Source organism: Callorhinus ursinus, unplaced genomic scaffold (assembly GCF_003265705.2).
Source record: "Callorhinus ursinus isolate GAN/ISIS: 27379988/994484 unplaced genomic scaffold, GSC_fseal_2.0 scaffold7, whole genome shotgun sequence".
Classification (NCBI taxonomy): Eukaryota; Metazoa; Chordata; class Mammalia; order Carnivora; family Otariidae; genus Callorhinus; species Callorhinus ursinus.
Window position 1 is genome coordinate 50,593,500 of NW_027397069.1, and position 25,334 is coordinate 50,618,833.

Sequence of the window (25,334 nt, forward strand, 5' to 3'; positions counted from 1 at the left end):
GATCCTACCCTGTGCCCCTTTTGTAGAGGAAGGAACACCTTTCCAGGTTTCCTGTAGGCCTCTCCTCGGGTTTCCTCCGCCAGAATTGGATCACATGCCCACGCCTTGGCTAGTCAGTTGGGCAAGAGGAATTCAACCAAATTGATTGGCTAAGAATTACCAGCATTTTTCCCCAGGAGTTAAGAGAAGTCCCAGTTTTCTGAGAAAGGCATGGCTCCAAAGAGGATGAACAAAACATGGGTTCTCTTAAAAATAGAGTAGTTACTGGTTGGAGCTGTTATAATCCCGATCTAAAAAACAAAAAACCAGAACTCCTGGGTGGCTCAGTCAGTGAAGCAGCCAGCTCTTGATTTCAGCTCAGGCCATGATCTCAGGGTCCTGGAATCAAGCCCCGTGTAAGGCTCCATGCTCAGCGGGGAGTCTGCTTGAGGATTCTCTCTCTCCCTCTCCCTCTGCTCCCCCCCGTCTCTCTCTCTCTCTAAAATAAATAAATCTTAAAATATATAAATAAAAGACAAAAAACCAAGGCCTAAAAAGGCTAAATAGCACGTCCGAAGTCACATGCTAATACGAAAGCAAATTGAGGCCTTGAAACTAGTTCTAACTGCGGTCCACAGTATAAATCAGTAAGATATATAATTTCTACTGTACTTCTGGATAAAATAGCTCACCTTTAAAAAAATTTTTAATTCGGGGCGCCTGGGTGGCTCGGTCGTTAAGCGTCTGCCTTTGGCTCAGGTCATTATCCCAGGGTCCTGGATCGAGTCCCACATCGGACTCCCTGCTCAGTGGGGAGCCTGCCTCTGCCTCTCCCACTCCCCCTGCTTATGTTCCCTCTCTTGCTGTTTCTCTTTCTGTCAAATGAATAAATAAAATCTTTAAAAAAATTTAACTCAACCAGGACACCAAAATGATTAGATAGCTAGATTGGATTTGGATTATGATCCCAGTTTTTCTTTTTCAGTTTAGTGTGTTGGGCCAGATTTTCATTTTGCTCCCTTAGTTTATAACTCCCAACACTCTATTTGATCTCTGTTTCTAAAAATTCCACTCATCATCCTACCAAGACGTGCAAGATGTGCCGAATTCTATTTTTATAAAATCATCTCTTGTTAGATGGAAGTAAAAACAACATTTGCTTATCCCATCATCTTACACTTTAATACTATATTAATGTCATGCCTCTTATAGTTGTAAAAGTTCATTGTATCTTTTATATTTCTTCATTTTATGTCACCAAGTATTATTTTGTAAGGGGTATGAATATGTTTAAGATAGTATCTTTGACATCAAAGAGCTTACCTTTGTAGAGGTGAGCTATAAACACTTAAGGTTAAACATTAACAGTTGAAATAAAAAAAAAATAGGGGATTCTCTAGTGTAAGTAGAAAACATACTGTCCTTAATCTTAGAATATTTTCATCTTAAATACCAGTTTTATAACCTTGAACAAGTTGTTTAACCTTTCTAAATATACTTCTCCAAACCTAGGTTTCCTAGAAAAGAAAATAGGAATAATTATGCCTTTTCACAGTTGTTATAAGGATCAAATGATGCATTGTATACCAAAGTCCATAGTTAAAGTGGGTGTATGTGTGTGTGTGAGTGATTTAGAGTAAGCCAAGAGATAACATGTAATTATCTAATTATTTGTACCAATAGCAATTGGGTTAAGGGTGCAGAGAAGAAACCACAGATAGTTACCACTGAGTAGCTTGTGGGGAAAATGTAAACAACACAAATGAACTTGATCCTGATAGTTTGAAAAAAGACGAGCAAGAAGCTGCTCGTCAGAGCTGGAGGACAGATGTCTTATTGTTGTTTATCTTAACCTGTCTCCTCCTTGAGAACAAGGACTGCTTGAAGCCCTAGAGTATATAGCATTTAACAGAGTCTTACATTCAAACCCTTTATTCAAATGATTGCTTGAGAACAAATTCAATTCACTTATTACAATACTGTTAGGTCTTTAGGATAAAGGGGGTGCTTTGGGAACGAAGTTAACTCATTTGGGCCAGTATTTGTGGACTGTTGCAAGCATTTGTATCTCCGTGCACTGTGCTGAGTCATGAAGGCTCATAGAGCTTCCAAGAACATCTTACTTGTGTATGTCTTATTCCAAAGAGCTTTTTCTGTACCAGGAATGAAAATGGTTTCAACTTTTGTCATCTCCAACCAACTAGTAATAATTACCTGGACTATTACATTGAGAGGAATTGTGAGGCCACATCTGTGTCCATCGGGAAGAAAACTGAAATAATTTAATGAGGTCTGCCATGGAAATGGGAGGGTGGAGACAATCCACATTACGTGTATTTGTCATCTCTGTACTTTAGGAAGTACGAGGAAGTACTATGTACTTAAGGAAGGCGAAGAAAAAGTCCTCATTGCTCAGTGATTAGCCAGCAGTGCATTGTTTGCTTTTTTGTTTTAGTGTCTCTAGGTATTCAGTTTCAGAGAAATTTTAAGTAATTTAGTATCATTTTCTATAAGCTGTGGCTCTGTTCCTGGTTTAAAGGTAATGTCTTATTTCAGAAGGAAACCAACAGCAGTGAAGATGAGGACATTGTTGGACCAATGCCTGCAAAAGGACCAGTTAACTATAGCGTCACAACAGAGTTTGAAAAAAGGGCCCAGCGAATGAAAGAAAAACTGACCAAAGGAGACAATGTAAGTTTTAAAGAGACTATACTCTGAGAGCTAAGCTAAATGGACTAAAAATCTAAATTTTAAAAATAGACATGAAAGAAAATACATGCACGAATGTATATAAAGAAAATTTAGGAGCAAAGTAACCCAGAAGCTGGAAAAGGAAAAGACTGGCAGATTTGCCTAGCTAAAAATTTCTGTTTAGCAAAACATAACAGAGTCAAAAAAATAATAAATTAGATGAAGGTATTTGTAACATATATGACAAAATATCAATCCTTTATATTAAATTCTTTCTCTTAAAGTGTATTTTTTAACCTTAAAGCCTCAACTGAGAAACATGGCCACTTACAGAGTATTTTACATACACACACACACACACTGTCCAGTCTACCTTTTTTTTTTTTTTTTTGGCTTTTTATTTCTCCTAAAGGATTCATCTAAACCAATGACAAGAGAATCATGGATGACTGAGCTTCCTCCAGAAATGAAAGACTTTGGTCTTGGGCCCAGAACTTTTAAGAGAAGAGCCGATGACAGATCTGGAGATCGATCAGTCTGGACAGACACCCCAGCGGACAGGGAGAGGCAAGCCAAGGTGAGAGGGTTTGTTTATTCATGTATTTCTGCCCATGTCTGCTCTATTTTGAAAAGGGATAAAGCATAATTATTTCAGGGTACTACTTTTAAAATTATGATTCCAAAGGGAAAATACAGATTTCCCCCTGAAAGAAAATAACGAAAGTGACACCAATTGCTTACTATGTCCCAGTGAACTGTCTCATTTAAATCTCAAGAAAACCCAGAGACATGGACTTATTGACTTCATTTTCTAGAGGGAGAAACTAACTTTTATGAGGTCACCTTTTCTGGAATTAGAGGACTGGTAAGTAATGAACAATAATTCTGTTCTAGACCTTTCTATAACAGCAGAGGAGGCCACAAAAGAGGAGATGTGGAAGTGAGCTGCACACTTTGGATGACTGGTGCTGGAGTGCCTGTCTACTCTTTCTTAACTGGTGTTTTATAAAAATAACGTATTGGCATTTTTATAATTAGCCTTTAAGATTGTTTCAAAAAAGACATTCCCTTGTTTACATGGATTTAATCATGCCTACATTTAGTTGTGCTTTTCTCTGTCCTTCTGTTCCTCATTATAGGTAAATAGATGTCTAGCCTACAGCCAGATATGCAGGGAGTCTTCTTCAGAGGACAATATCACAGAAAATGGAGCAAATGGAAATTAGACAACACAGTGATTTTAGGCCCTGTGTTTGAGTTCTTTAGATCCTTTTCAGTACAGAAAGTGTTTTGCTCAGTTTTATCGTGAACTCATAAAGGGATTATTAATACTCCTTAAACTTTATGCTATACTATATTAAGTATATAGTACCACAGACTTTATTTATGGCATAAACCATATAGTATCGGTATCAGCTATTCATTTTTGAGGTAGTCCCAGTAGTTTATTTTTTATTTTGTTTCCCTTACCTCAGGAGACATATCTAGAAGAAGTTGCTAAGGCCAATGTCAAAGAAGTTACTGCTTGTGTTCTCTTCTAGGATTTTTATAGTTTCAGGCCTCACATTTAGGTCTTGAATCCAATTTTATTTTATTTTTGTGTGTGGTGTGAGAAAGTGGTCCAGTTTCATTCTTTTGCATGTTGTCCAGTTTTCCCAACACCATTTGTTGAAGAAACGTCCTTTTTCCCAGTGGGTATTCTTTTTCTGCTTTGTTGAAGATTAATTGACCATATACTTGTGGGTTCACTTCTAGGCTCTCTATTCTGTTCCATTGATTTATGTGTCTATTTTTGTGCCAGTACTGTACTGTTTTGATGATGACAGCTTTGTAATAGAGCTTCAAGTCCGGAATTGTGATGCCTCCAGCTTTTTCTGTTTGGAGGTTGCTTTGGCTATTTGGGGTCTTTTGTGGTTCCATGCAAATTTTAGGATTACTGGCTCTAGCTCTGAAAAATGCTGTTGGTATTTTGATGGGGTTGCATTAAATGTGTAGATTGCTTTGGGTAGTATGAACATTTTAACAATATTTGTTATTCCAGTCCATGAGCCTGGAATGTCTGTTTCTCTGTGTCATCTTGAATTTCTTTCATCAACCTTTTATAGTTTCCAGAGTACTTTAGTTAGGTTTATTACTAGGTATCTTACTGGTCTTGGTACATTTGTAAATGGGATTGATTCCTTAATTTCTCTTTCTCTTGCTTCATTATTGGTGTATACAAATGCAACAGATTCCTGTACATTGATTTTTGTTCTGTGTGACTTTACTGAATTCATTTATCAGTTCAGCAGTGTTTTGGTGAAGTCTTTTGGGTTTGCTATATAGAGTATCATATTGTCTGCAAATAGTGGAAGTTTCACTTCTTCCTTGCCAATTTGGATGCCTTTTATTTCTTTTTGTTGTCTGGTTCCTATGGCTGGGACTTCCAGTACTATGTTAAGTAAAAGTGGTGAGAGTAGACATCCCTGTAGTGTTCCTGACTTCAGAGGAAAAGCTCTCAGTTTTTCCCCATTTAGGATGATCTTAGCTATGGTTTTTTTCATATACGGCCTTTATGATGTTGAGGTTATGTTCCCTTTAAACCTACTTTTTTGAGGATTTTTATCATGAATGGATGTTGTACCTTGTCAAATGCTTTTTCTGCATCTATTGAAATGATCATATGGTTCTTATCCTTTCTTTTATTAATGTGATGTCTCACATTGATTAATTTGCAAATATTGAACCACCCTTGCAACCCAGGAATAAATCCCACTTGATCATAGTGAATGATTTTTTTAATGTATTGAAACAACATTATTGTTTGATTTGGTTTGCTAGTATTTTATTGAGAATTTCTACATCTATGTTCACCAGGGATATTGGCCTGTAGTTCTCACCTTTTTTTATTTTTTAACTTATTTTAAGTAGGCTTCATGCCTAGCGCAGAGCCCGGCGCAGGGCTTTGAACTCACAACCCTGATATCAAGACCTGAGCTGAGATCAAGTGTTGGATGTTTAACTGACTGAGCCACCCAGGCACCCCTGTAGTTCTCTTTTTTAGGGGTATCTTTATCTGGTTTTAGTATTAGGGTAATGCCGGCCTCATAGAATGAATTTGAGAGGGGTTTTTTTTCTATTTTTTTGAGAATAGGTCTTAACTCTTCTTTAAATGTTTGGTAGAATTCTCTGTGAAGCCATCTACCTGGTCCTGAACTTTTGTTTGTTGGGAGTTTCTGATTACTGATCGAATTTCTTTGCTGGTTATCAGTCTATTCATCTTTTCTATTTCTTCCTGCTTCGGTTTTAGTATTTTGTATGTTTCTAGGAATTTATCCATTTCTTCTAGATTGTCTAATTTGTTGGCATATAGTTTTTCATAATATTCTCTTATGATTGTTTGTATTTCTGAGGTGTTGGTTGTTATTTCTCCTCTCTCATGATTTTATTTATTTGGGTCCTTTCTGTGTTCTTTTGTAAGTGTGGCTAGAGGTTTATTAATTTTATTAAATTTTTTTTTTTCTGAAGAACTAGCTCCTGGTTTCATCGATCTGTTCTACTATTTTTTAGTTTCTGTCATTTATTTCTGCTCTAATCTTTACTATTCCTGCTAGCTTTAGGCTTCATTTTTTTGTTCTTTTTCTATCTCCTTTAGTTGTAAGATAAGGTTGTTTATTTGAGATTTTTCTTGCTTCTTGAGGTAGACCTGTATTGCTAGACACTTCCCTATGAGGACTGCTTTTGCTTCATTCCAAAGGTTTTGGACCATTGTGTTTTCATTTTCATTTATTTCCATGTATTTTTTTTCTTCTACTCATCTTTCTTTTTTAATATTTGACTTCCCAGCATAATCTCCCATGCTACTAAGTTCTCACATTCACTTAGCCAACATGGCCTAAAAGAAGTAAGATTGCTCTTTAGAAAAAAATGGAAGTGTTCAATATAAATGGACTGACATCTATCATGTCCTCACCTCCCAGTCTTGACTAGATTAACTCTTAATATTAAATGGTCAGGTTTTTATCTCTCTCTTACCATAACATCATTTTTTCCTTAAGATTTATAAATGAAAGCATCTGTTTTCTAGGAAAATTTTTATGAGAAAATAAGAGCTGAGCTATTCCTGTGTTTTTAACAGTACTTTATTAAATACAGCATTGTTTTGTACAATTTTTTTTTAAGTAGGCTCCACGCCCAATGTGGGGTTTGAACTCAACAACCCTGAGATTGAGAGTCACATGCTCTACCAGCTGAGCAAGCCAGGCGCCCCTGTTTTGTACATTATTAAGATAAAAATTGTAGATGACCTCCTTGGTTTTCTTAAGCAGATAACAACAGTTTAAAAATATGCTTTGAGATTTGTTGGAAATCTACCTCAGCACTTCATCTTGTGTATGCACTATTGTTAATTTTTTTTTTTTTAAGTTCAAATTCCAGTTGTTCATTGCCGGTATATTTTGTATATTAACCTTGTATCCTGCAGCCTTGCTATGGTGTACTTGCTTATTAGTTCCAGGAGTATTTTTGTAGATGCTTTGGAGTTTTCTATATAAATAATCATGTCATCTGTGAATAAAGATAGTTTTATTATTTCTTTTCCAAACTTTTTAAACCTTTTCTCTTTATTTTTTCCCTTAAAAGTGGTTTTACTAGTTTTAAAAACAGATAATGTAAGATTTCTTTTTTTTTTTTATTTAAGATTTTGTTTTTAAGTAATCTCTGTACCCACTGTGGGGCTCGAACTTAAAACCCCAAAATCAAGAGTCACATGCTCTACTGACTGAACCAGCTAGCCGCCCCTGTAAGATTTCTTTTAAAGCCTAATTTTCTCTCCTGCATTTCATCATTGTTTGTCAGACTCCTTTGTGAGTTCGATAAATAAGTGATTTCTTCCAGTTAGTTGATTGTATAGGTTTTTTTCTTGTTTTCAAGAAAATCATGAAGTAGAACATGAACTGATCCCTTATCATCTATATGTATATATATTCCTAGTGGGAAAAGATTCAACAATCTTAGTTTAGTCTTTTACTACTCAATATGAGTAGAAATAATAGTATTTCTTTTTTAGTTTTTCTTAACTATCTGGTTCAGTAATGTGTTACCTATGTTCATTCTTCAGGAAACACAAGAAGCAAGAAAGTCATTCAATAAGAAGGATGAAGAACATATATTGTCAGGAAGGGAAAAGAGATTGGCTGAGCAGGTATCCTCATACAATGTAAGTAAGAATAAAATATATAAGCTTTTCTTTTTTTTAACAGAGTGGTCATAAGTTTTGTTGTTGTTTTTTAAAAGATTTATTTATTTGAGGGCGCCTGGGTGGCTCAGTCGTTAAGCATCTGCCTTCGGCTCAGGTCATGATCCCAGGGTCCTGGGATCGGGTCCCACATCGGGCTCCCTCCTCGGCGGGAAGCCTGTTCTCCCTCTCCCACTCCCGCTGCTTGTGTTCCTGCTCTCGCTGTCTCTGTCTCTATCAAATAAATAAATAAAATCTTTAAAAAAAAATAAAAATAAAAGATTTATTTATCTGAGAGAGAGCATGCATGATGGGAGGGGCAGAGAGAGAGGGAGAGAGAGAATCCCAAGCAGACCCCGCACTGAGCGCGGAGCCCAACTTGGGGCTTGATCCCACAACCCTGAGATCACAACCTGAGCCAAAACCAAGAGTCAGATGCTTAACGGACTGTGCCACCCAGGGGCCCCTACGCTTTTTTTTTTTCCCTACAGTGTTCTTCCCATATTTTTTCTCTTTCTTTTATATGTCTTCCTTTTTACCTCAGTCTTTCTCTGTACATCTGCCCTGAGAAATAGTCCACTCTGTTGTGTTATATGTATTTATATAAAATCCTTTTTATAGGATTTTTTAATGTATTCATGTAATCTTTTCAGTTTTTATTTTATTTACTTCAGTCATATATTAGAAATTTAATTTTTTTTAAAGATTTGATTTATTTATCTGACAGAGAGATAGAGAGAACAAGTAGGCAGGCAGAGGGAGAGGGAGAAGCAGGCTCCCTGCCGAGCAGGGAGCCCGATGCGGGACTCGATCCCAGGACCCTGGGATCATGACCCCAGCTGAAGGCAGCCGCTTAACCGACTGAGCCACCCAGACGCCCCTAGAAATTTAACTTGTAGAGATTAGTGACAGATGATCAGAAAGCAAGAGCCCTGGTCTTGCAGCCATGTGCCCCCCCCAACCTCTGCCAAGCTGCCTGCACCACCCAGCCATGGTCAGTCCCACCGCATTCTCTGAAGTTGTGGTGGACGGGGAGCCCTCAGGCCGCATCACCTTCAAGCTGTTTGCAGATTAAGTTCCAAAGAGACTGCAGAGAACTTTCGTGCTCTGAGCACTGGGGAGAAAGGATTTGGTGATAAAGGTGCCCGCTTTTGCAGGATCATTCCGGCACTTACGTGCCAGGCTGGGGACTTCACACGCCATACTGGCACTGGCGGCCGGTCCATCCATGAGAAATTTGCGATGAGAATTTCGTCCTGAAGAACACGGGTCCTGGCATCTTGTCCATGGCAGAGGCTGGACCCCACACAAACACTTCCCAGGTTTTCATCGGCACTGCCAACGCTGAGTGGTTGGATGGCAGGCCAATGGTCTCGGGCAAGGTGAGAGAGGGCAGGAATTCTGTGCAAGCTGTGGAGCAGTTTGGGGCCAGGAACAGCAAGACCAGCAAGATCACTAAGATCCCTATTGCTGACTGTAGACAAATCTGATAAATTTGACTTATATTTTACCTTAACTACCAGGCCATTCCTTCTGTAGCTCAGGAGAGCCCCCTTTCACTCAATCTGCTCGAAATATCCAACAATCTTTGTGCTCTTGCTGCAGTGCTATGGGTTCCATGTTTTCCTCGCTCCCCTTCCAAGTCCAGCTGGATTGCAGAGTTAAGTTTATGATTATGGCATAAAAACTAAACAACAACAACAAAAGAAAGCAAGAGCCCCACTAACTCCTAGAGATCCTCAGTTCATATTTTAAATTATAAGCAGATTTGGAATGTTCAATATGAGGATTTAAATATGGGAGAAAAATGGTTTTTAAGATACAGTTCGATCTAAATTTATAAACAGTATTCATTTGACATTTTATTTCATTATATTCTCTTGCATTAAAAAAACAAAAACTGGTGAGTGGTCCAGCTAAATGTAAATCACTAAACCCTTTGGCCCCTGCAGTGTTCAAGTGTTTAAGGAAAATTACCTCTGTTCCCAGTGTATTAGTTAATGAAAAGTTCCATAAGCATTAAAAATATTTTCAGCATGATTATTTGGACATATGTAGACCAGTACACAAACAGTGAAGCATACATGAAACATTTTTTGAAACTGACCAAAACTCAACCCACAATGGAACATTTATGAAAACTGACCAGCTTTAGAGTCAAATCTCAACACAACTGAAAGAATTACTGTCATTAAAACCATGTTCCCTGACTACAAGGAATTTAAGTTAAATTCAGAATAATTTAAAAGCCTTGTACAACTGGAAGTTAGAAAAATTCAGAATTTAAATTTTGCATGAAAGACAACATAATGGACGTTAGAAAATACGTAGATGTGAATAACACAAAAATACCACATGTCAAAAATATGTGCAGTGCACTATCAGGTGATACTTAGAGGCAAAATTAGAGCCCTAGTGAGTTCTGTTAGAAAAGAATAGCTAAAGATCAATAAGCTGGGCCTTTTTCCAAATAGGCATTTCCTATAGTAAACATATATCTACCCCGTGACCCTAGAGTTTCATCCTTGGGCATCTATCTATTCAAGGCAAATGAAAACTTGTCCACACAAAGACTTGAATATGCTTTATTTTTAATGTTCTCAAAAAGACTTCTACAAGAAACTCTACCTTGGGATGCCTGGGTGGCTCAGTCAGTTGAGCGTCTGCCTTCAGCTCAGGTCATGATCCCGGGGTCCTGGGATCGAGTCCCACATCAGGCTCCCTGCTCTGCAGGAAGCCTGCTTCTCCCTCTCCCTCTGCCTGCCACTCCCCCTGCTTGTACTCTCTCTCTGTGTCTCTGACAAATAAATAAATAAAATCTTAAAAAAAAAAAAAAAGAAACTCTATCTGTGAAACTAATAATACACTATATGTTAATTAACTGAATTTAAATTAACAAAAAAGATTTGCACATTGAAAAAAAAAAAGACTCCTGGGCGCCTGGGTGGCTCAGTTGGTTAAGCGACTGCCTTCGGCTCAGGTCATGATCCTGGAGTCCTGGGATCGAGTCCTGCATCGGGCTCCCTGCTCAGCGGGGAGCCTGCTTCTCCCTCTGGCCCTCCCCTCCTCATGTACTCTCTCTCTCATTCTCACTCTCGCAAAATAAATGGATAAATCTTTAAAAAAAAAAAAAAAGAAAAAAGACTTCTACAAGAATGTTCATAGAAGCTTTATTCATATTAGCAACATTCTGTGGACAGCTCAGATGTTAATCAATAAGAGAAAGAAAAACTGAATACAGTGAAATACTACTCACCAATAAAAAGGAACCAATTACAAATAAATGGAACAACTTGGATGAGTCTCAAAGTCATTACACTGAGTACAAGGAAGTATGTACAAGGAAATACTGCACCATTCTGTTTATGTGATGCTCTACATTAAGCAGAATGAATCTGTGGTTGAAAAAAATCAGAATACTGGCTGTTGGAGGGGGGTGTGGGCATTGACCAGGAAGGGGCAAAGTGTTCTCAGTGATAGAAATGTTCCAGATTTTGATAAGATTTTGTATTGTAAAACTCAGTGAATGTAACACTTAAGATTTGTGCATTTCATTGTATGTTAATTTACCTTGAAGGAAAAAAATTGTGAATAAATATTGAATTCGAGCTAATGAAATGAATGCTGAAGTACTTAGGGATATCTGTAATGATGTCTGCAGTTTACTTTAAGATGCATCAAAGGGCGCCTGGGTAGCGCAGTCGGTTAGGCATCCAACTCTTGATTTTGGCTCAGGTCTGATCTCAGGGTCCTGAGATCTAGCCCCAAGTTGGGTTCTGTGCTGAGCTTAGAGCCTGTTTAAGATTCTCTCTCTGCCCCTCCCCCAGCTCCCTTTGCACACTCTGTCTCGCCCTCTCTATCTAAAATAAAATAAAATAAATTTTAAAAATATGCCGAAAAGATTAGAGTTATAATCTTGTGCTGAAATTTTATTCACAAGATTTACTTTTCAAAATAGTAATGGTCTTAAAAACCACCCTCTAACTCTTGGTTTGGATTAATCAAACACTCTTTAATTAAGACATTAAGACATGAAGACAAAAAAAACCCAAAGAACTAGACTCTTAGCATGAATTTTCAAAAGCGGCTAAAAAATTATCTCATTCTAAACAAATTGCCCTGGCTTTTATAAATTGTTATAAAACACACATTTTGTTAAATGATTAAATTTGGTAAATCAGAAATTGGTCATTTAGCAAATTGCTCTGTACATGAATTGTCCTCAGGGTGATTTTTAGTGAACTGTTTCTGGTTGTTTTCGTTATTTTTTTTATAGCTCCAGCATTGGTTTGGTCATGGGTGTCACAATGTGCAAGTTATGCTGAAACAGTATCCCTGAAGGTGCAGATAAAACAGTTCACTTATCATAACAAATTTGAGCACTTGAATTGTTTGAATTGATTGTAGTAGTCCAGTGGTTTAATGTATTCCTCTTTTTATTGATATTTAATTTACTAATATAGGGGATCAGTAAATTGAAACCTGCTATCTTTATTTCTCCATTTTTGTTTGCTTTTGTTACCTTTTGTACAGTACATTTGTTTGTTTGTAAGAGAGGGATGGGGGAGCAGAGGGAGAGGAAGAGCAAGTTGCCTGGGGTCTTGATCTCACGACGCTGAAATCATGACCTGAGCTGAAATCAAGAGTCAGACACTTAACTGACTATACCACCCAGGCGCCCCCATCCTTTTGTGTAGTTTTGATCATCAGTATCAATCCTGTTCCTCAGTAGTAGCTCTAGGTGAAGTAGGGCCTCTACGGCTTCATTCTTTTTCACATCTTCATGCATCTCCTCTGTTCTCTGTTTTCTCTAGCACCTTCTTAGATCTTCACACCTTTCCCCTTCCAATTCTTGATAGCCTGTCTACCTTCATCCGTATTACCCCATTAATGAGGTATTTTCTCATTCGTGAGAAAGGGAGGGAAAATGTGGAGAAATGATGCTAAAAGATTAAGGTTTTCTCGTATGGCTTTCTTATATTTATACATTCATATATAATTCTGTTACATTATAGTTCCTCATCATCCAGTTAACCCTGCCCTTCATGTCCTTTGTGTTGCTTTCCCTCTCCTCTCTATTAATACCCAGTCACCAGAAAGAATGATCTACATAGCAGGTTCCACATCTGGTGGGTCACCTGTCTGAGAACCTGGGTGATTTTTAAAAGCACGGGTTTCTGAGACTCACAGTTAGCAATTTAGATTGGCGAAATCTACGATGGGGCTCAGGAATCTGTATTTCTTTTCAGTCAGTCAGGAGTGGAGACCAGCAGTCTTCAGGTGTTTTTGCTTGGTAACCCCTAAAAGAAACCTTTATCCTTCACATCTAAAAATTTTTATTGTAAGTTTCAATAGTTACCAAAAATGTATTTTATAGGGCATTACTCTGTTAAATGTTTCAGATGGAATCCAAGTGCCATAGCAATTCAATATCAGTTATTGTCCATTAAAAAATATACCTGAACAAGCACTTCTGTAACATTTGGAAATTTTATTTCATCCCTTTTTCTCCTTGAATTCATAATTTTCTTTCTCTTCTGCCACAGAATTTTATCATAATGAAAGTCTCTTACTCTTGAAAATCTTGTATGATTATATTGACAAGTATCTCTCCCTCTCCTTCTGCCCCTCCCCACCTCACGCTTGCTCGCTCTTTAAAATAAATAAATCTTTTTTTTAAAAAAAAAGAATTGGAGGGGCGCCTGGGTGGCTCAGTCATTGGGCATCTGCCTTCAGCTCAGGTCATGATCCCAGGGTCCTGGGATCGAGCCCCGCATCGGGCTCCCTGCTCTGCGGGAAGCCTGCTTGTCCCTCTGCCGCTCCCCCTGCCTGTGTTCCTTCTCTCGCTGTGTCTCTATCTGTCAAATAAATAAATAAAATCTTAAAAAAAAAAAAAGGAAAGCACTTGACATGCAAATAAATTTGTTTCTAAAAGATTTTACCAAGATTTATGAAATGAATGAGAGGGATTAGGAAAATGGAAGTAGTGGTAATTCAAATACGTACTTAACTAATATAGTATCTTTTTTTTTTAAGATTTTTTTAAGATTTTTTTTATTTTTTTATTTTTTTGCCAGAGAGAGAGTTTTGGGGAGAGAGAGAGAGAAGAGTAAAAAGCAGGGGGAGTGGCAGGCAGAGGGAGAAGCAGGCTTCCCATGGAGCAGGGAGCCCGATGCGGGGCTCGATCCCAGGGCCCTGGAATAATGACCTGAGCTAAAGGCAGACCCTCAACCAACTGAGCCACCCAGGCATCCCAACATGATATCTTTTGTACATTCTGTTAAAACCCATAGCTCCAGATTGCGCTTATTCAGTTGATGGAGAATAACTACCACATAACCTAATTGATAAAGTCGGTTCTGGTTGTCAAATCAGCGAAGTAAGACTTACTTTCTGACAGAAAATCTCGCTTTGTTTTTCCATTCAAATAGATGTGTTGATGATTATTCCAGTGACACTTCTGAATTCTAAAGTAGAGAGGTAGGCATGATAGTTTGTCTCTTGGATGAAATAGGATGCTACATTTTCAGTGTTTCTTACCAGTGCCTTCTTATGTTGCTTTCACTAAGCTCTCTTTACTTCTTTGCTCTCAAACACATTCTTTAACAGGGTAGGGCCTGGAAGAGGTGTGGTTGCTAAGCAAAAATGACCCTTTCTTCCAGTGCCCTTCTATTCAGTCTGAGCACAGAACATTCGAACAAAAACCAAAACACCAATTTCTGAGGGATGCCACACACTTAAGAGAAATATGTTTAAGACACAGAACAGGATGCCTGGGTGGCTCAGTCGGTTAAGCATCTGACTTGATTTCCACTCAGGTCACGATCTCTGGGTTGTGAGATCAAGCCCCGCTTCAGGCTCCCCAGTAAGTGGGGAAGCTACTTGAGATTCTCTCCCTCTGCTCAGGCTTGCTCGCTCTCCCTTTCTCTCTCTCTCTCAAATAAATAAATAAATCTTCTTTTTAAAAAAAGATCCTCTGCCCCCCCACTCCTACTCTCTAAATAAATACATAAATAAAAGTCTTAAAAAAAAAAGACACAGAAGAACACAAAGCCTCCCTGGGTTTACAGTACCTCAGGAAGTTTCCCCATGCCAATATTTCACATTTTTGTTTGAAACCATGGAGACTTGGTCTCCTAGGCAGTATTCTTACAGTAAGAATCTGAGAGGCCTCTCCTTTGTGAAGTGGTAAAGGGCTATAATAAAAGGGGAGAGAGAGATCAAGATAACAAGATGCCTTATGGAGCAAATCAGTTTTAAGTGAGGGTACATGAAGAAGTTGAGCATTGTGGGTGGATAACCTTAAAATTATCCACGCCTCCATACCACATGGACCCCACGCTCTGTAAGCCCGCAGGCCCACGTCTGCCCACCTCTGAAGGCTGCCGGTTTATACTGCCTAGAACCACTGATGCATTCCACTCCCTGCTCCTTTAACTCAGGGCCTTTCTTACTTTCTTTCTTTCTTTCTTTTTCTTTCTTTCTTTTTTTTTTTTTTTTTAAAGATCTCATTTATTTATTTGATAGAGACACAGCGAGAGAGGGAACACAAGCAGGGGGAGTGGGAGAGGGAGAAGCAGGCTTCCCGCCGAGCAGGGAGCCCAACGCGGGACTCGATCCCAGGACCCTGGGATCATGACCCAAGCCGAAGGCAGACGCCCAAGGACTGAGCCACCCAGGCATCCCAGGGCCATTCATTCTTGTACTTGAATCAATACTGGAAGGTCTAGAATGACTCTCTAGTTGATGAAACCAATGGCCTTTGCTCAGACTTTATCCTACTAGGTACATTTGAAACCGTGAGCACCTGTCCCAACTAAGAAGAAAGAAAATGAGGGATGTAGGAGAAAACAGAAAACTGAAAGGAACAAAAATCTCTTAGCTTATGGAATATGCCAGGATATCCTGAGCGGGCCTTGAATTTTGTCACTCCTGTGCCATTATTTTTTGGGTTTGCCTTTGTTTCTGCTTCAGCTTAGCCATGCCCTTTCCTTCCTATCCACCTGTTCAGGCTTCACAGACCAGCACATCCATGACACTTTACCCAGGCTCCTCGGTGACAATGTAATTGCTCTTCCTTCTCACCCACGTTCTTGGCTTGGACTCTAATTATGACACACCACACATGGTTATTTCAAAGTTTATTTCCTCTCCGTCTTGCTTTTTTTTTTTATTACTATTATATAAGAATGGTAGTTAGTAGATATCTTCATTTTGGTTGAATTGAATTTCCCTCTGATACAGATCTTCTTCATAGATCCTGTCTTGGATTTGGCAAAACCTGACAGGGTTTGTAAAAAGTCCTCCTTAAGGTTCATCATTACTGCTTAATCATTTTGCTTCACGATCATATTCTGTCCGTAATCTGTACAAACAAAGATTTTCATTTCTACTCTCTTGCTTTCCCCCAGGAATCAAAAAGATCAGAATCTCTTATGGACATTCATCATAAAAAATTAAAGAATAAGGCTGCTGAAGAGAAAAATAAGCCCCAAGAAAGAATACCATTTGACCGTGATAAAGATCTCAAGGTTAATCGGTTTGACGAAGCTCAGAAAAAAGCTCTGATAAAGAAATCTAGAGAACTAAACACCAGATTTTCCCATGGCAAAGGCAGTATGTTTTTATAAGTAAGTATTTCATTGAGGTATACTTTCAAACTGATAAATTTGAACTTTTCTGAATGTTCTGTTATCCATAAATAATTGTGTGTAAAAATCTATTTCCTTTTATAATAAAGTAGATTATAAACCTGGAAATCTTTTTTGATAAGTCAACCATGTTTTTTTGAATATTCAGCCCTTATGGGATAAAAAATGTAGTTTTACCAGAAGAGTAGCTTTTGTCTTCAGGCACTGCTATTAACCAGGCATTGCCATTAAAGACACTAAAAGTAAAGTGTAGTTTATAAGAAATGGCAAAGGAAAGAGTGATTTGAAGCTTGGGTAAATATGCATGCTTTTGTAAAGAACGGAGAAAGGAGATGTGTTTATAATCCCTGTGTTAAACAAGATCACAGTTAGGAAACGTTCATTGCTTTGAAAGCCTCTCTATAAATTAAGGTTCAGAATCATTATATCCTTCATCCACAGCTCAATCTGACAAGGGTTCATAAAGGTGAGTAAGGAATTACCTAAAAGCTAAGGTTGCTTCTTAAAATCTTTATCATTTTTAACTGTATGAAACCTACATCAATATTAAAATGTGGCTTTAGAGGAAAATACAGAGGCACCTGGTTGGCTCGGTCAGTGGAGCATGTGACTTTTGATCTCAGGGTTGTGAGTTCAAGCCCCACATTGGGTGTAGAGATTACTTAAAATCTAAAAAAATTAAAAATTAAAAAAAAAGGAAAATACAATTAAAGTTAGAAATGTTTTCCAACTTACTGAACTTTCTTATTCTTCAGGGGGATTTCCCTGTGCAATGAAGAAAAGTTGAAGAATACTCTTTTATCTATCTACCTTTATCCCTTTGTTTTGAATTCCTTAAGATTAGAGGTGACTTTAGTCTTAAAAACTTACCTTGTGCTGTACGTCCTATAAGTCCTGTGGGAACCTAAAGTCAGTATTTCTTATGTGGAATAGAGTTTTATGTGTCTTTGGCTTCTGAGGAAGTGTGGGCTTTTCTTCAAATAATTATTTTGAGGACCCATCTATTCTTTAATTTCTGTGGTGTCTCACAAGTATCCTATAAGATCTGGTCAGGACTATCCACTGAATCTCCACCAGAGCTTAGACTTCCTCATCAAATATTACTCACCTGCCCTGGAGTAAGTGTGTCGGGTCCTTGTAGTCAGTCCATGAATTTGAAATTGTTTGGGTTTTCCCTCTGAACTACAGCCTGTGAATACACATTTACAAATAGAGGACTCGGAGGTTTCATCTGTTTTGTTCACATTTTGCTTGTTTGGGCAATCAGGGCTTTTTATTTGTTGCTTGGGCTTTTGTTTTTGTTGGTTGGTTGGTTTTTAAGTCAGAAAGAAGGGCCGGGCGCCTGGGTGGCTCAGATGGTTAAGCGTCTGCCTTCGGCTCGGGTCATGATCCCAGGGTCCTGGGATCAAGTCCCGTATCGGGCTCCCTGCTCAGTGCAGAGCCTGCTTCTCCCTCTCCCTCTGCCATTCCCTCTGCTTGTGCTCTTCTATCTCTCTCTCTGTCAAATAAATAAAATCTTAAAAAAAAAAAAAAAAGAAAGAAAGAAAGAAGGGCCTCTGCATTATCTCATGTGCTAAGGAAAAACTATTTTGATTTTTCCAACTTTAATAAGTATTTCTAGGGGAGGCAATCTAAGGGACAAAATATGCCATGAAGGGGCGCCTGAGTGGCTCAGTCGTTAAGCATCTGCCTTCGGCTCAGGTCATGATCCCAGGGTCCTGGGATCGAGTCCCGCATCGGGCTCCCTGCTCTGCAGGAAGCCTGCTTCTCCCTCTCCCACTCCCCCTGCTTGTGTTCCCTCACTCGCTGTGTCTCTCTCTGTCAAATAAATAAATAAAATCTTTAAAAAAAAAAATACGCCATTAAGCATTAGCAGTGTGAAGTCTAAGACTTGGTCTCCATGGTCTCAGCCAAAGCTCTCTAAGTCTTTAAACTTTGCTTTGCAGTGATCTTATTTTACCCATTTATATTTAACAGATTTTAGCTAATTTATTGGGGACTGATCTTTTATATCAGTCATGAATAGTCTTTTAAAAAAATCAAGTTCATAATCTCTGAATACAAAAATATAAATGGAAACTCGAATCATAACCACCCTAATGAGAGTATGTAAGTTTGTAATGCTTGAGGTACTATCTATTAAGATGTTAAATAGAACATTCTAAACAGTTAAAGCCTAAATTCAAATTCTCTACGTTATGTTTTCTTACAGAACCATCCTAACTGTTCACTAGTTCTATGTTGTAGTTTTGATAAAGCATGAGAGGTTTTGTTTTTTGTTTTCTGTGGGGAAAAAAAGAACACAAAACAAGAGACTAGGTGGAAAGTGTGAGGTTTTAATGGAAAAACCTGACTCCTAGTTCATTTAGGCTTTATGACAATTGAGTGAACTGTTCAAATTATGGCACAAATTATTATTTGCTTTTATGATATCAGCATAAACAGTAGCCTACTCAAGGAGCATAGCTATTAAAAAGATGAATTATTCTCCTAAGCAAAATGAAAAAACTTCTTGTCTAAGCAAAATTGAACAGAACCACCGTTTGCCTAAGATGTCATTTTTAATGAGCAATATTTTCTGAACACAAAACTTTGTGCAAAGCATCCATTGCTCTCATTTAATTTTGTTATAATTTTTCCCCGATGAAAGGAAAAAATGTTTTCAAAAGTTCCTCACCCTTATATAAATTTCTAACATATATTTTTGAGAAACTTGGAATTTTTTAAAGTAAAAATGTCACCTTTCGTTACTTATTTTTGTTTTCTTCACCTTAAGGGGATAGGATATTTCCATATCACACATTTGTTGTTTTTCCCCTCGCCTTGAAGCATCTTTGTCCTCAGCAAAAGGGAGAAAAACCTCTTCTTTCTGCCTAATGCTTTCCGCGAGTTGCCGCCTTACTGCTTGCTTGGGTGTCATGCTCTTTCATGCCAGCCCAGGGCAGTTTGAATGAAACGTAAGGCCAGACCAGAGTTTTTTACGCCCCTCAGAGAGCCCACGCCCAGTATAACAGCATTGATAATAAAAGAAGAGAGTTGCTGTTTACGCAGAATGGAAAGGTGCCCGTGTCTGCCCCTCCCCTCTTCCAAAGTGGTAAAAAAAACCTACTTAAATCAAGTCTCCATCCATCTGGCAGAAAATTGGCATTGTTGACATCTTCTAATAAGAACTTTTTAATTTCCTATACGTCTTGGCTAAGTTTTATAGAACTGTGACCTCCTGTGAAACTTAAAAATGAAGAAGAAAAAAGAGCAACACTACGTTCAAAAGGTCAAGCAAATACTTTAACTTTCTTTTCTGTTGAAGGTAACATCTAAGTTCATTGTACCTGAAATTACATGATTTTTGTCCACCTCTGTAAATCGTCATCTCAGATAGGTTGAGTTACTTCCACAAAGTAACCACATTACTGATAAATAAATGGTGGCTTTAGAAGTGAGGGAATTGGGAGTGGGGACAGAAGGTGAGAGGTGATGGTTTCACCCAATCATTATCAGATAAATTAAAGCCTTCTATATTGGGCAAAATACTGTAAATTAAGCCCTGCTCTTAAAAAAAAAAAAAAAGCCATGGTCTTTCTAAGAGTTTTTAATCGTATTTGGATATAGCAACCATTTGACATTTAATTTATCTCTTGAACTTTTAATAGTTCTTTGAATTAATGACTTTTTTTAGAAGTGAGGTTGAAATTGACATGGTACTGAAGCTTACATGCTCCAGAATAGTTATTCTATAAATTATTTGGTCCCCAAACATGATGGCACCTTTTATTTCTTATATAGAATGGATAATGTTAATATTATTACTCAAGAAACATATGATCATGGCAGATATGTTGTTAAACTATCTACAGGAGTCCTGTCACGTCTCCTTTGTATTTCTTCCATGGTAATGATAAGTATTATTAGAAAAAACAATTTTCTGTTGAGTTATGTACCTAAGAGGAAGAATTAATGTGGTGGGAAGTGGTTAGAGATAATGCCAGTGTAACATCAGTGCCAAGTCTTCTATTTTTTCATGGTATTAATTTATTTTACTTTGGCTTTTGACATCATCATGAGATTTAAGTCTGCACTCACAGAGGCCATGCATTTTCTATTATAGGAGAGGTATATTTTTTTGCAGCTTAAAAAATTGTCTAACTGGGACTCTAGTTTGTAAAGTATTATAAAGAGCTATACACTGCCCCTTTGAACCTTTTCATTTTGAACTTTACAGGAAAAGACTGTTTTTAGAAAAGAATTCCTGATGTATAATTTCTTATGTATAAATAAAGTTTCATCTCTATCTGAGAAGTTGTGGTCTTTTATTTTTGTTCTGTTTTAATATAATTAACTCCTCTGAAGCAGGCAATATTGGCAAAGAGAATATTCCACAAAAATATATTCTGGCCAATCAGATCATTTTAGGAAGAAAACTCACTTGCCACGTTTTCATTATCCCAATATAACTACAATTAGTAACTCTTTCTTTAGACATGCAAGACAAATTGGAAATGCTCTTAAGAGCACCATGGCCCAAGAGGGACTAGAACTGGCTTATAACCAAGATTCCATTGTTCTATGTATCATAAGGTTTTATAACGGTAGGTGTTTTCAGGGGTGTTTAATTATCAGCTTTTTTTTTTCCTTTCTCTACTTCCCAAATTCTTTCAGAAAGCATGTGTTCTTTTATAATTTAGGGTGGGGAGGTTATCCCCCCTTTTTATAAGGTCCTAATTTTTTATTATATAGGGTTGGTTGAGGATGAGAAACTTTTTAGGTAAAATGATAAGGAAAGTCTTTCTGAAGAGACGTGGAGGGATGCGGTGGCTGGGTGATAGACATTGGGGAGGGTATGTGCTATGGTAAGCGCCGTGAATTGTGTAAACTGATGAATCACAGACCTGTACCTCTGAAATGAATAATACATTATATGTTTAAAAAAGAAGAAGAAGATAGTAGGAAGGGAAAAATGAAGGGGGGGAATTCGGAGGGGGAGACGAACCATGAGAGACTATGGACTCGAGAAACAAACTGAGGGTTCTAGAGGGGAGGGGGGTGGCGGATGGGTTAGCCTGGTGATGGGTATTAAAGAGGGCACGTACTGCATGGAGCACTGGGTGTTAAACACAAACAATGAATCATGGGACACTACATCAAAAACTAATGATGTAGGGGCGCCTGGGTGGCTCAGTTGGTTAAGCGACTGCCTTCGGCTCAGGTCATGATCCTGGAGTCCCGGGATCGGGTCCCTCATCGGGCCCCCTGCTCGGGAGGGAGTCTGCTTCTCCCTCTGACCCTCCCCCCTCTCATGTGCTCTCTCTCTCTCTCTCTCTCTCTCATTCTTTCTCTCAAATAAATAAATAAAATCTTAAAAAAAATTAAAAAAACTAATGATGGTTATTAACATAACATAATAAAATAAAATTAAAAAAGAGAAAAAGATGCTAGCAGTGTGAACAGTGACTGACCACACATGCAAAGGCCTTGAAGCATTAGTTCTGAAGTGTTTGAAGAAATGCACCTGTGTGGGTGGTATATAAGAAATATGGGGGCTCAGCGTTGGTCCTTGCTACTAATGCTAGGAACCCCATAGAAGGGCATCTGACCCAGTTTTAGAAGGTGAAAGGAAGCCTCCCAGAAGAGTATACTTTTTTTTTAAAGATTTTATTTATTTATTTGAGAGAGAGAGAGAGAGAAACAGCATGAGAGGGGAAAGGGTCAGAGGGAGAAGCAGGCTCCCCGCTGAGCCAGGAGCCCGACGTGGGACTCGATCCCAGGACTCCGGGATCACGACCCGAGCCGAAGGCAGTCGCTTAACCAACTGAGCCACCCAGGCGCCCCCAGAAGAGTATACCTTAGCCAAGTCATAAACATCACCCAGGAGTTAGTTAGATGGGTCCTAAACCAAAAATCTACCCTACTGGCCTTCTAGAATTTCCCAACCATGTCTGAATTCACCCTTTAGGCCCTTGCTCTGAAGACAGCATGTACTCCACTCATGTCATCAGCAGAAAATTAGCACATTGAACTTCTGTCCATACCTGTCACCAAAACTGATTATTTTAAGTAGAGCTGGGGTTGGGAATCTTTGAGGTTAGAGTCAGGCAATCTCTGTTTTTAACAATTTCCCAGGTCATTCTTTATAAACTCAAGTTTGAGAACCACTGCATTTATTATCTACATAGTCGTTCTATGTTGCATAGCTACAGTCACTAGTACCAGCAATAACTTGCATTATGAAGAGTGGAGAAATTAAATTGTCATTTCTTGGGTTTTTTTTTAAGATTTGATATTTATTTGACAGAGACACAGCGAGAGAGGGAACACAAGCAGGGGAAGTGGGAGAGGGAGAAGCAGGCTTCCTGCCAAGCAGGGAGCCCAATGCGGGGCTCGATCCCAGGACCCTGGGATCATGACCTGAGCCGAAGGCGGACGCTTAACCGACTGAGCCACCCAGGCGCCTGGATTGTCATTTCTGTTGGTGAATTGATGCATAAAAGTCTTTATTCTTCAAACATTTTTACCAGCCAGCTACTACAGGCTTCAACATTCTACTGTCAATGATAATTTGGTTTCATGAGACTGCCTTCTCTTAGGCTTCTTCTAAAACGGAAGAATCTTGGGGCGTGCCTGGGTGGTTCAGTTGGTTAAGGGTCTCCCTTCGGCTCAGGTCATGGTCCCAGTGTCCTGGGATCGAGTCCCCACATCAGGCTCTTGCTCGGCGGGAAGCCTGCTTCTCCCTCTCCCTCTGCCTGCCGCTCCCCCTGCTTGTTCTCTCTCTTTCTCTCTCTGACAAATAAGTAAATAAATCTTTTTTAAAATAAAATAAAATGGAAGTCTTTAGGAGGAGTAGTTAGGTTATAAGATTCTTGTCCCTGGCTGTTGGGTCCTATGAGATCTGAATGCTGGAATTGCAGAACTGAATACCCTGGAATTGCAGAACCCTGAAAGGGCCAGGGGCACAATGGATGCTAATGATGAACTCCAGAGGTGGTCTCTGCCTTCTGACTTTTCCTTAGCAAAATTCATCAGTGTTACCGAAGTGCTTTGAGGTCTTAGATAACTGTGCCTTGACAGCTAAATTATCTTAACTAAAGAATTTGAAAGCAAATGAGTTTACTTTTAGATACCATTTTCTGCGTTTCCTAGCAAAAGAAAGATGACAGTAGATCAAAGAATGTCAAAAAGAAACAAAGGGGCATGATTGTGTTAAGGCTGAAAAATTTCAAGGACCCATGCTAGAATATTAAAAAGAACTGCAAAACTAAATTCAAGTCTCTCTGATAACCACTTTTCTACTGTCCAACCCTTCCATTTGGTTTCCTTAGGATGGAGTAATGTTGGCCAAACAGGTCATATGGTAAGGTAGTTAGTCCTGAAGTTTTCTCTTCATACAGTCAATGCTCTGAGATGGAAACGGATGTGCTTCTTTTATCACTCGTCACAAGAGCCGTCACTAACGCAGGGGTGTTACACTATGCTAATTAAGAGTAGAAACATTGGAAAGAGCAGCCTGGGACAGAATCCAGGCCCTGCTACTAGCTGTGTAGACTTGAGAAAGTTCCTTAACCTATTTTAGCCATAATTTGTCTTAAAATGAGAGTAATACTTCACAGGCTGGTATGAGGATTATGGAGATGACACATGTAAACAGCACAAAATCCAACAATAAATGATGGTTATCATTGTAGACCCCTGGATGATAAACCCGCTCAGACTTTTGTAGACATATCCACTCATTTCTTAGAATCTCAGAAATTTATCAGGGCTCTTGGCAGCAAGTGATGATAAACCTAACTCAAACTGGCTTAAGCAAAATAAAGATGATTTATCCCCTCATGTAATGAAAAGTCCAGGAGGTAGCCCTGGTTTTAGGTACAGCTGGATCTAAATGCTCAAATTATGCCATCAGGATTCTGTCCCTGTCTCTCAGCCTGGGTCCTTTGTGTGGACTTCACGGTTATATGGGCTTTCTAGTTGGTGACAAACGTGGATAGCAGCACCTCTAACGCGACATCCTACCAGCATTGCTTCTTCCCATTAAATCCAGCCAAAGCCCAAGGACTAATGCTAATTGGCTCCAAGGACAAGCTTTGGTCATTTGTTCATCCCTGAATCAATCACGGCCAGGAGAGACAGCATCCGGTATCCCAGGCTGGTTCACATCCCCTTCCTATGGAGCTAAAGCCTACCCAACCACACAGACTTCAGAGTTGGGAGGGTAGTTGTCTAAAAGAAAATGAAAGTGCTATATCTGGAAGCAAAACAACACATGCTACAAAGGCAAAACAGCTGATGCTTGCGTTAGCCCCCATTACAGTTTTCATTCCTACCAGTTTTCTAATGGGAATACCAGTATTGTTTACCAAAATGGGATATCACCCACCTGCCTGTCAGTTCTCCCCGGGTTATCACTATTATTACCTGCGCATTGTGAATCTCCTTGCCATTAGGTATCTTCTGGTCCAGGTCTCCGTGATGAGTCTGTGTGGGGAGGTGTGGGGAGGGAGCATGCATACACTGAAGTGCTTTACAGATAGATACCTGAGCCAGGTAAGGTTCCACCCAGTAAGACAGTCCTGCTTGTCTCCTATTTCTTGGCTTCCATCAAATCCTCTGACATCAAGAAGCACAATGTAGATGAGAAATGAAGGCATCACAGCATATTCACCACATTCTACTGCAATGTACAAATCACAATACAATCTGTCGCAATGTATGAATCACAGTACAATTCAAAATGATTTATTTAGCCTTTTTATAAACGAGACAAAAAGGGAAATGACAAATTATGAAAAATTGCCAGCTTCAAC

The 25,334-nt window shown here is 38.8% G+C and overlaps 1 protein-coding gene across 2 annotated transcripts in view; it reads left to right on the plus strand.

Annotated features, from left to right (window-relative positions):
• The window catches only part of GPALPP1 (GPALPP motifs containing 1), a 39,717-nt gene extending 18,895 nt beyond the window's left edge, over positions 1-20,822 (plus strand). The window contains exons 5-9 of one of the 2 annotated variants that reach the window (XM_025874954.2): positions 2,536-2,670; positions 3,083-3,247; positions 7,769-7,867; positions 16,297-16,515; positions 17,292-20,822. In XM_025874954.2, the coding sequence (XP_025730739.1) occupies positions 2,536-2,670; positions 3,083-3,247; positions 7,769-7,867; positions 16,297-16,515 (618 nt within the window). In that variant the 3' untranslated portion in view covers positions 17,292-20,822. Of the gene's footprint in view, positions 1-2,535; positions 2,671-3,082; positions 3,248-7,768; positions 7,868-16,296; positions 16,645-17,291 lie in introns of those variants that run through there. The other variant, XM_025874955.2, reaches the window with a different exon arrangement.
• The last annotated feature ends 4,512 nt before the right edge of the window (positions 20,823-25,334 follow it).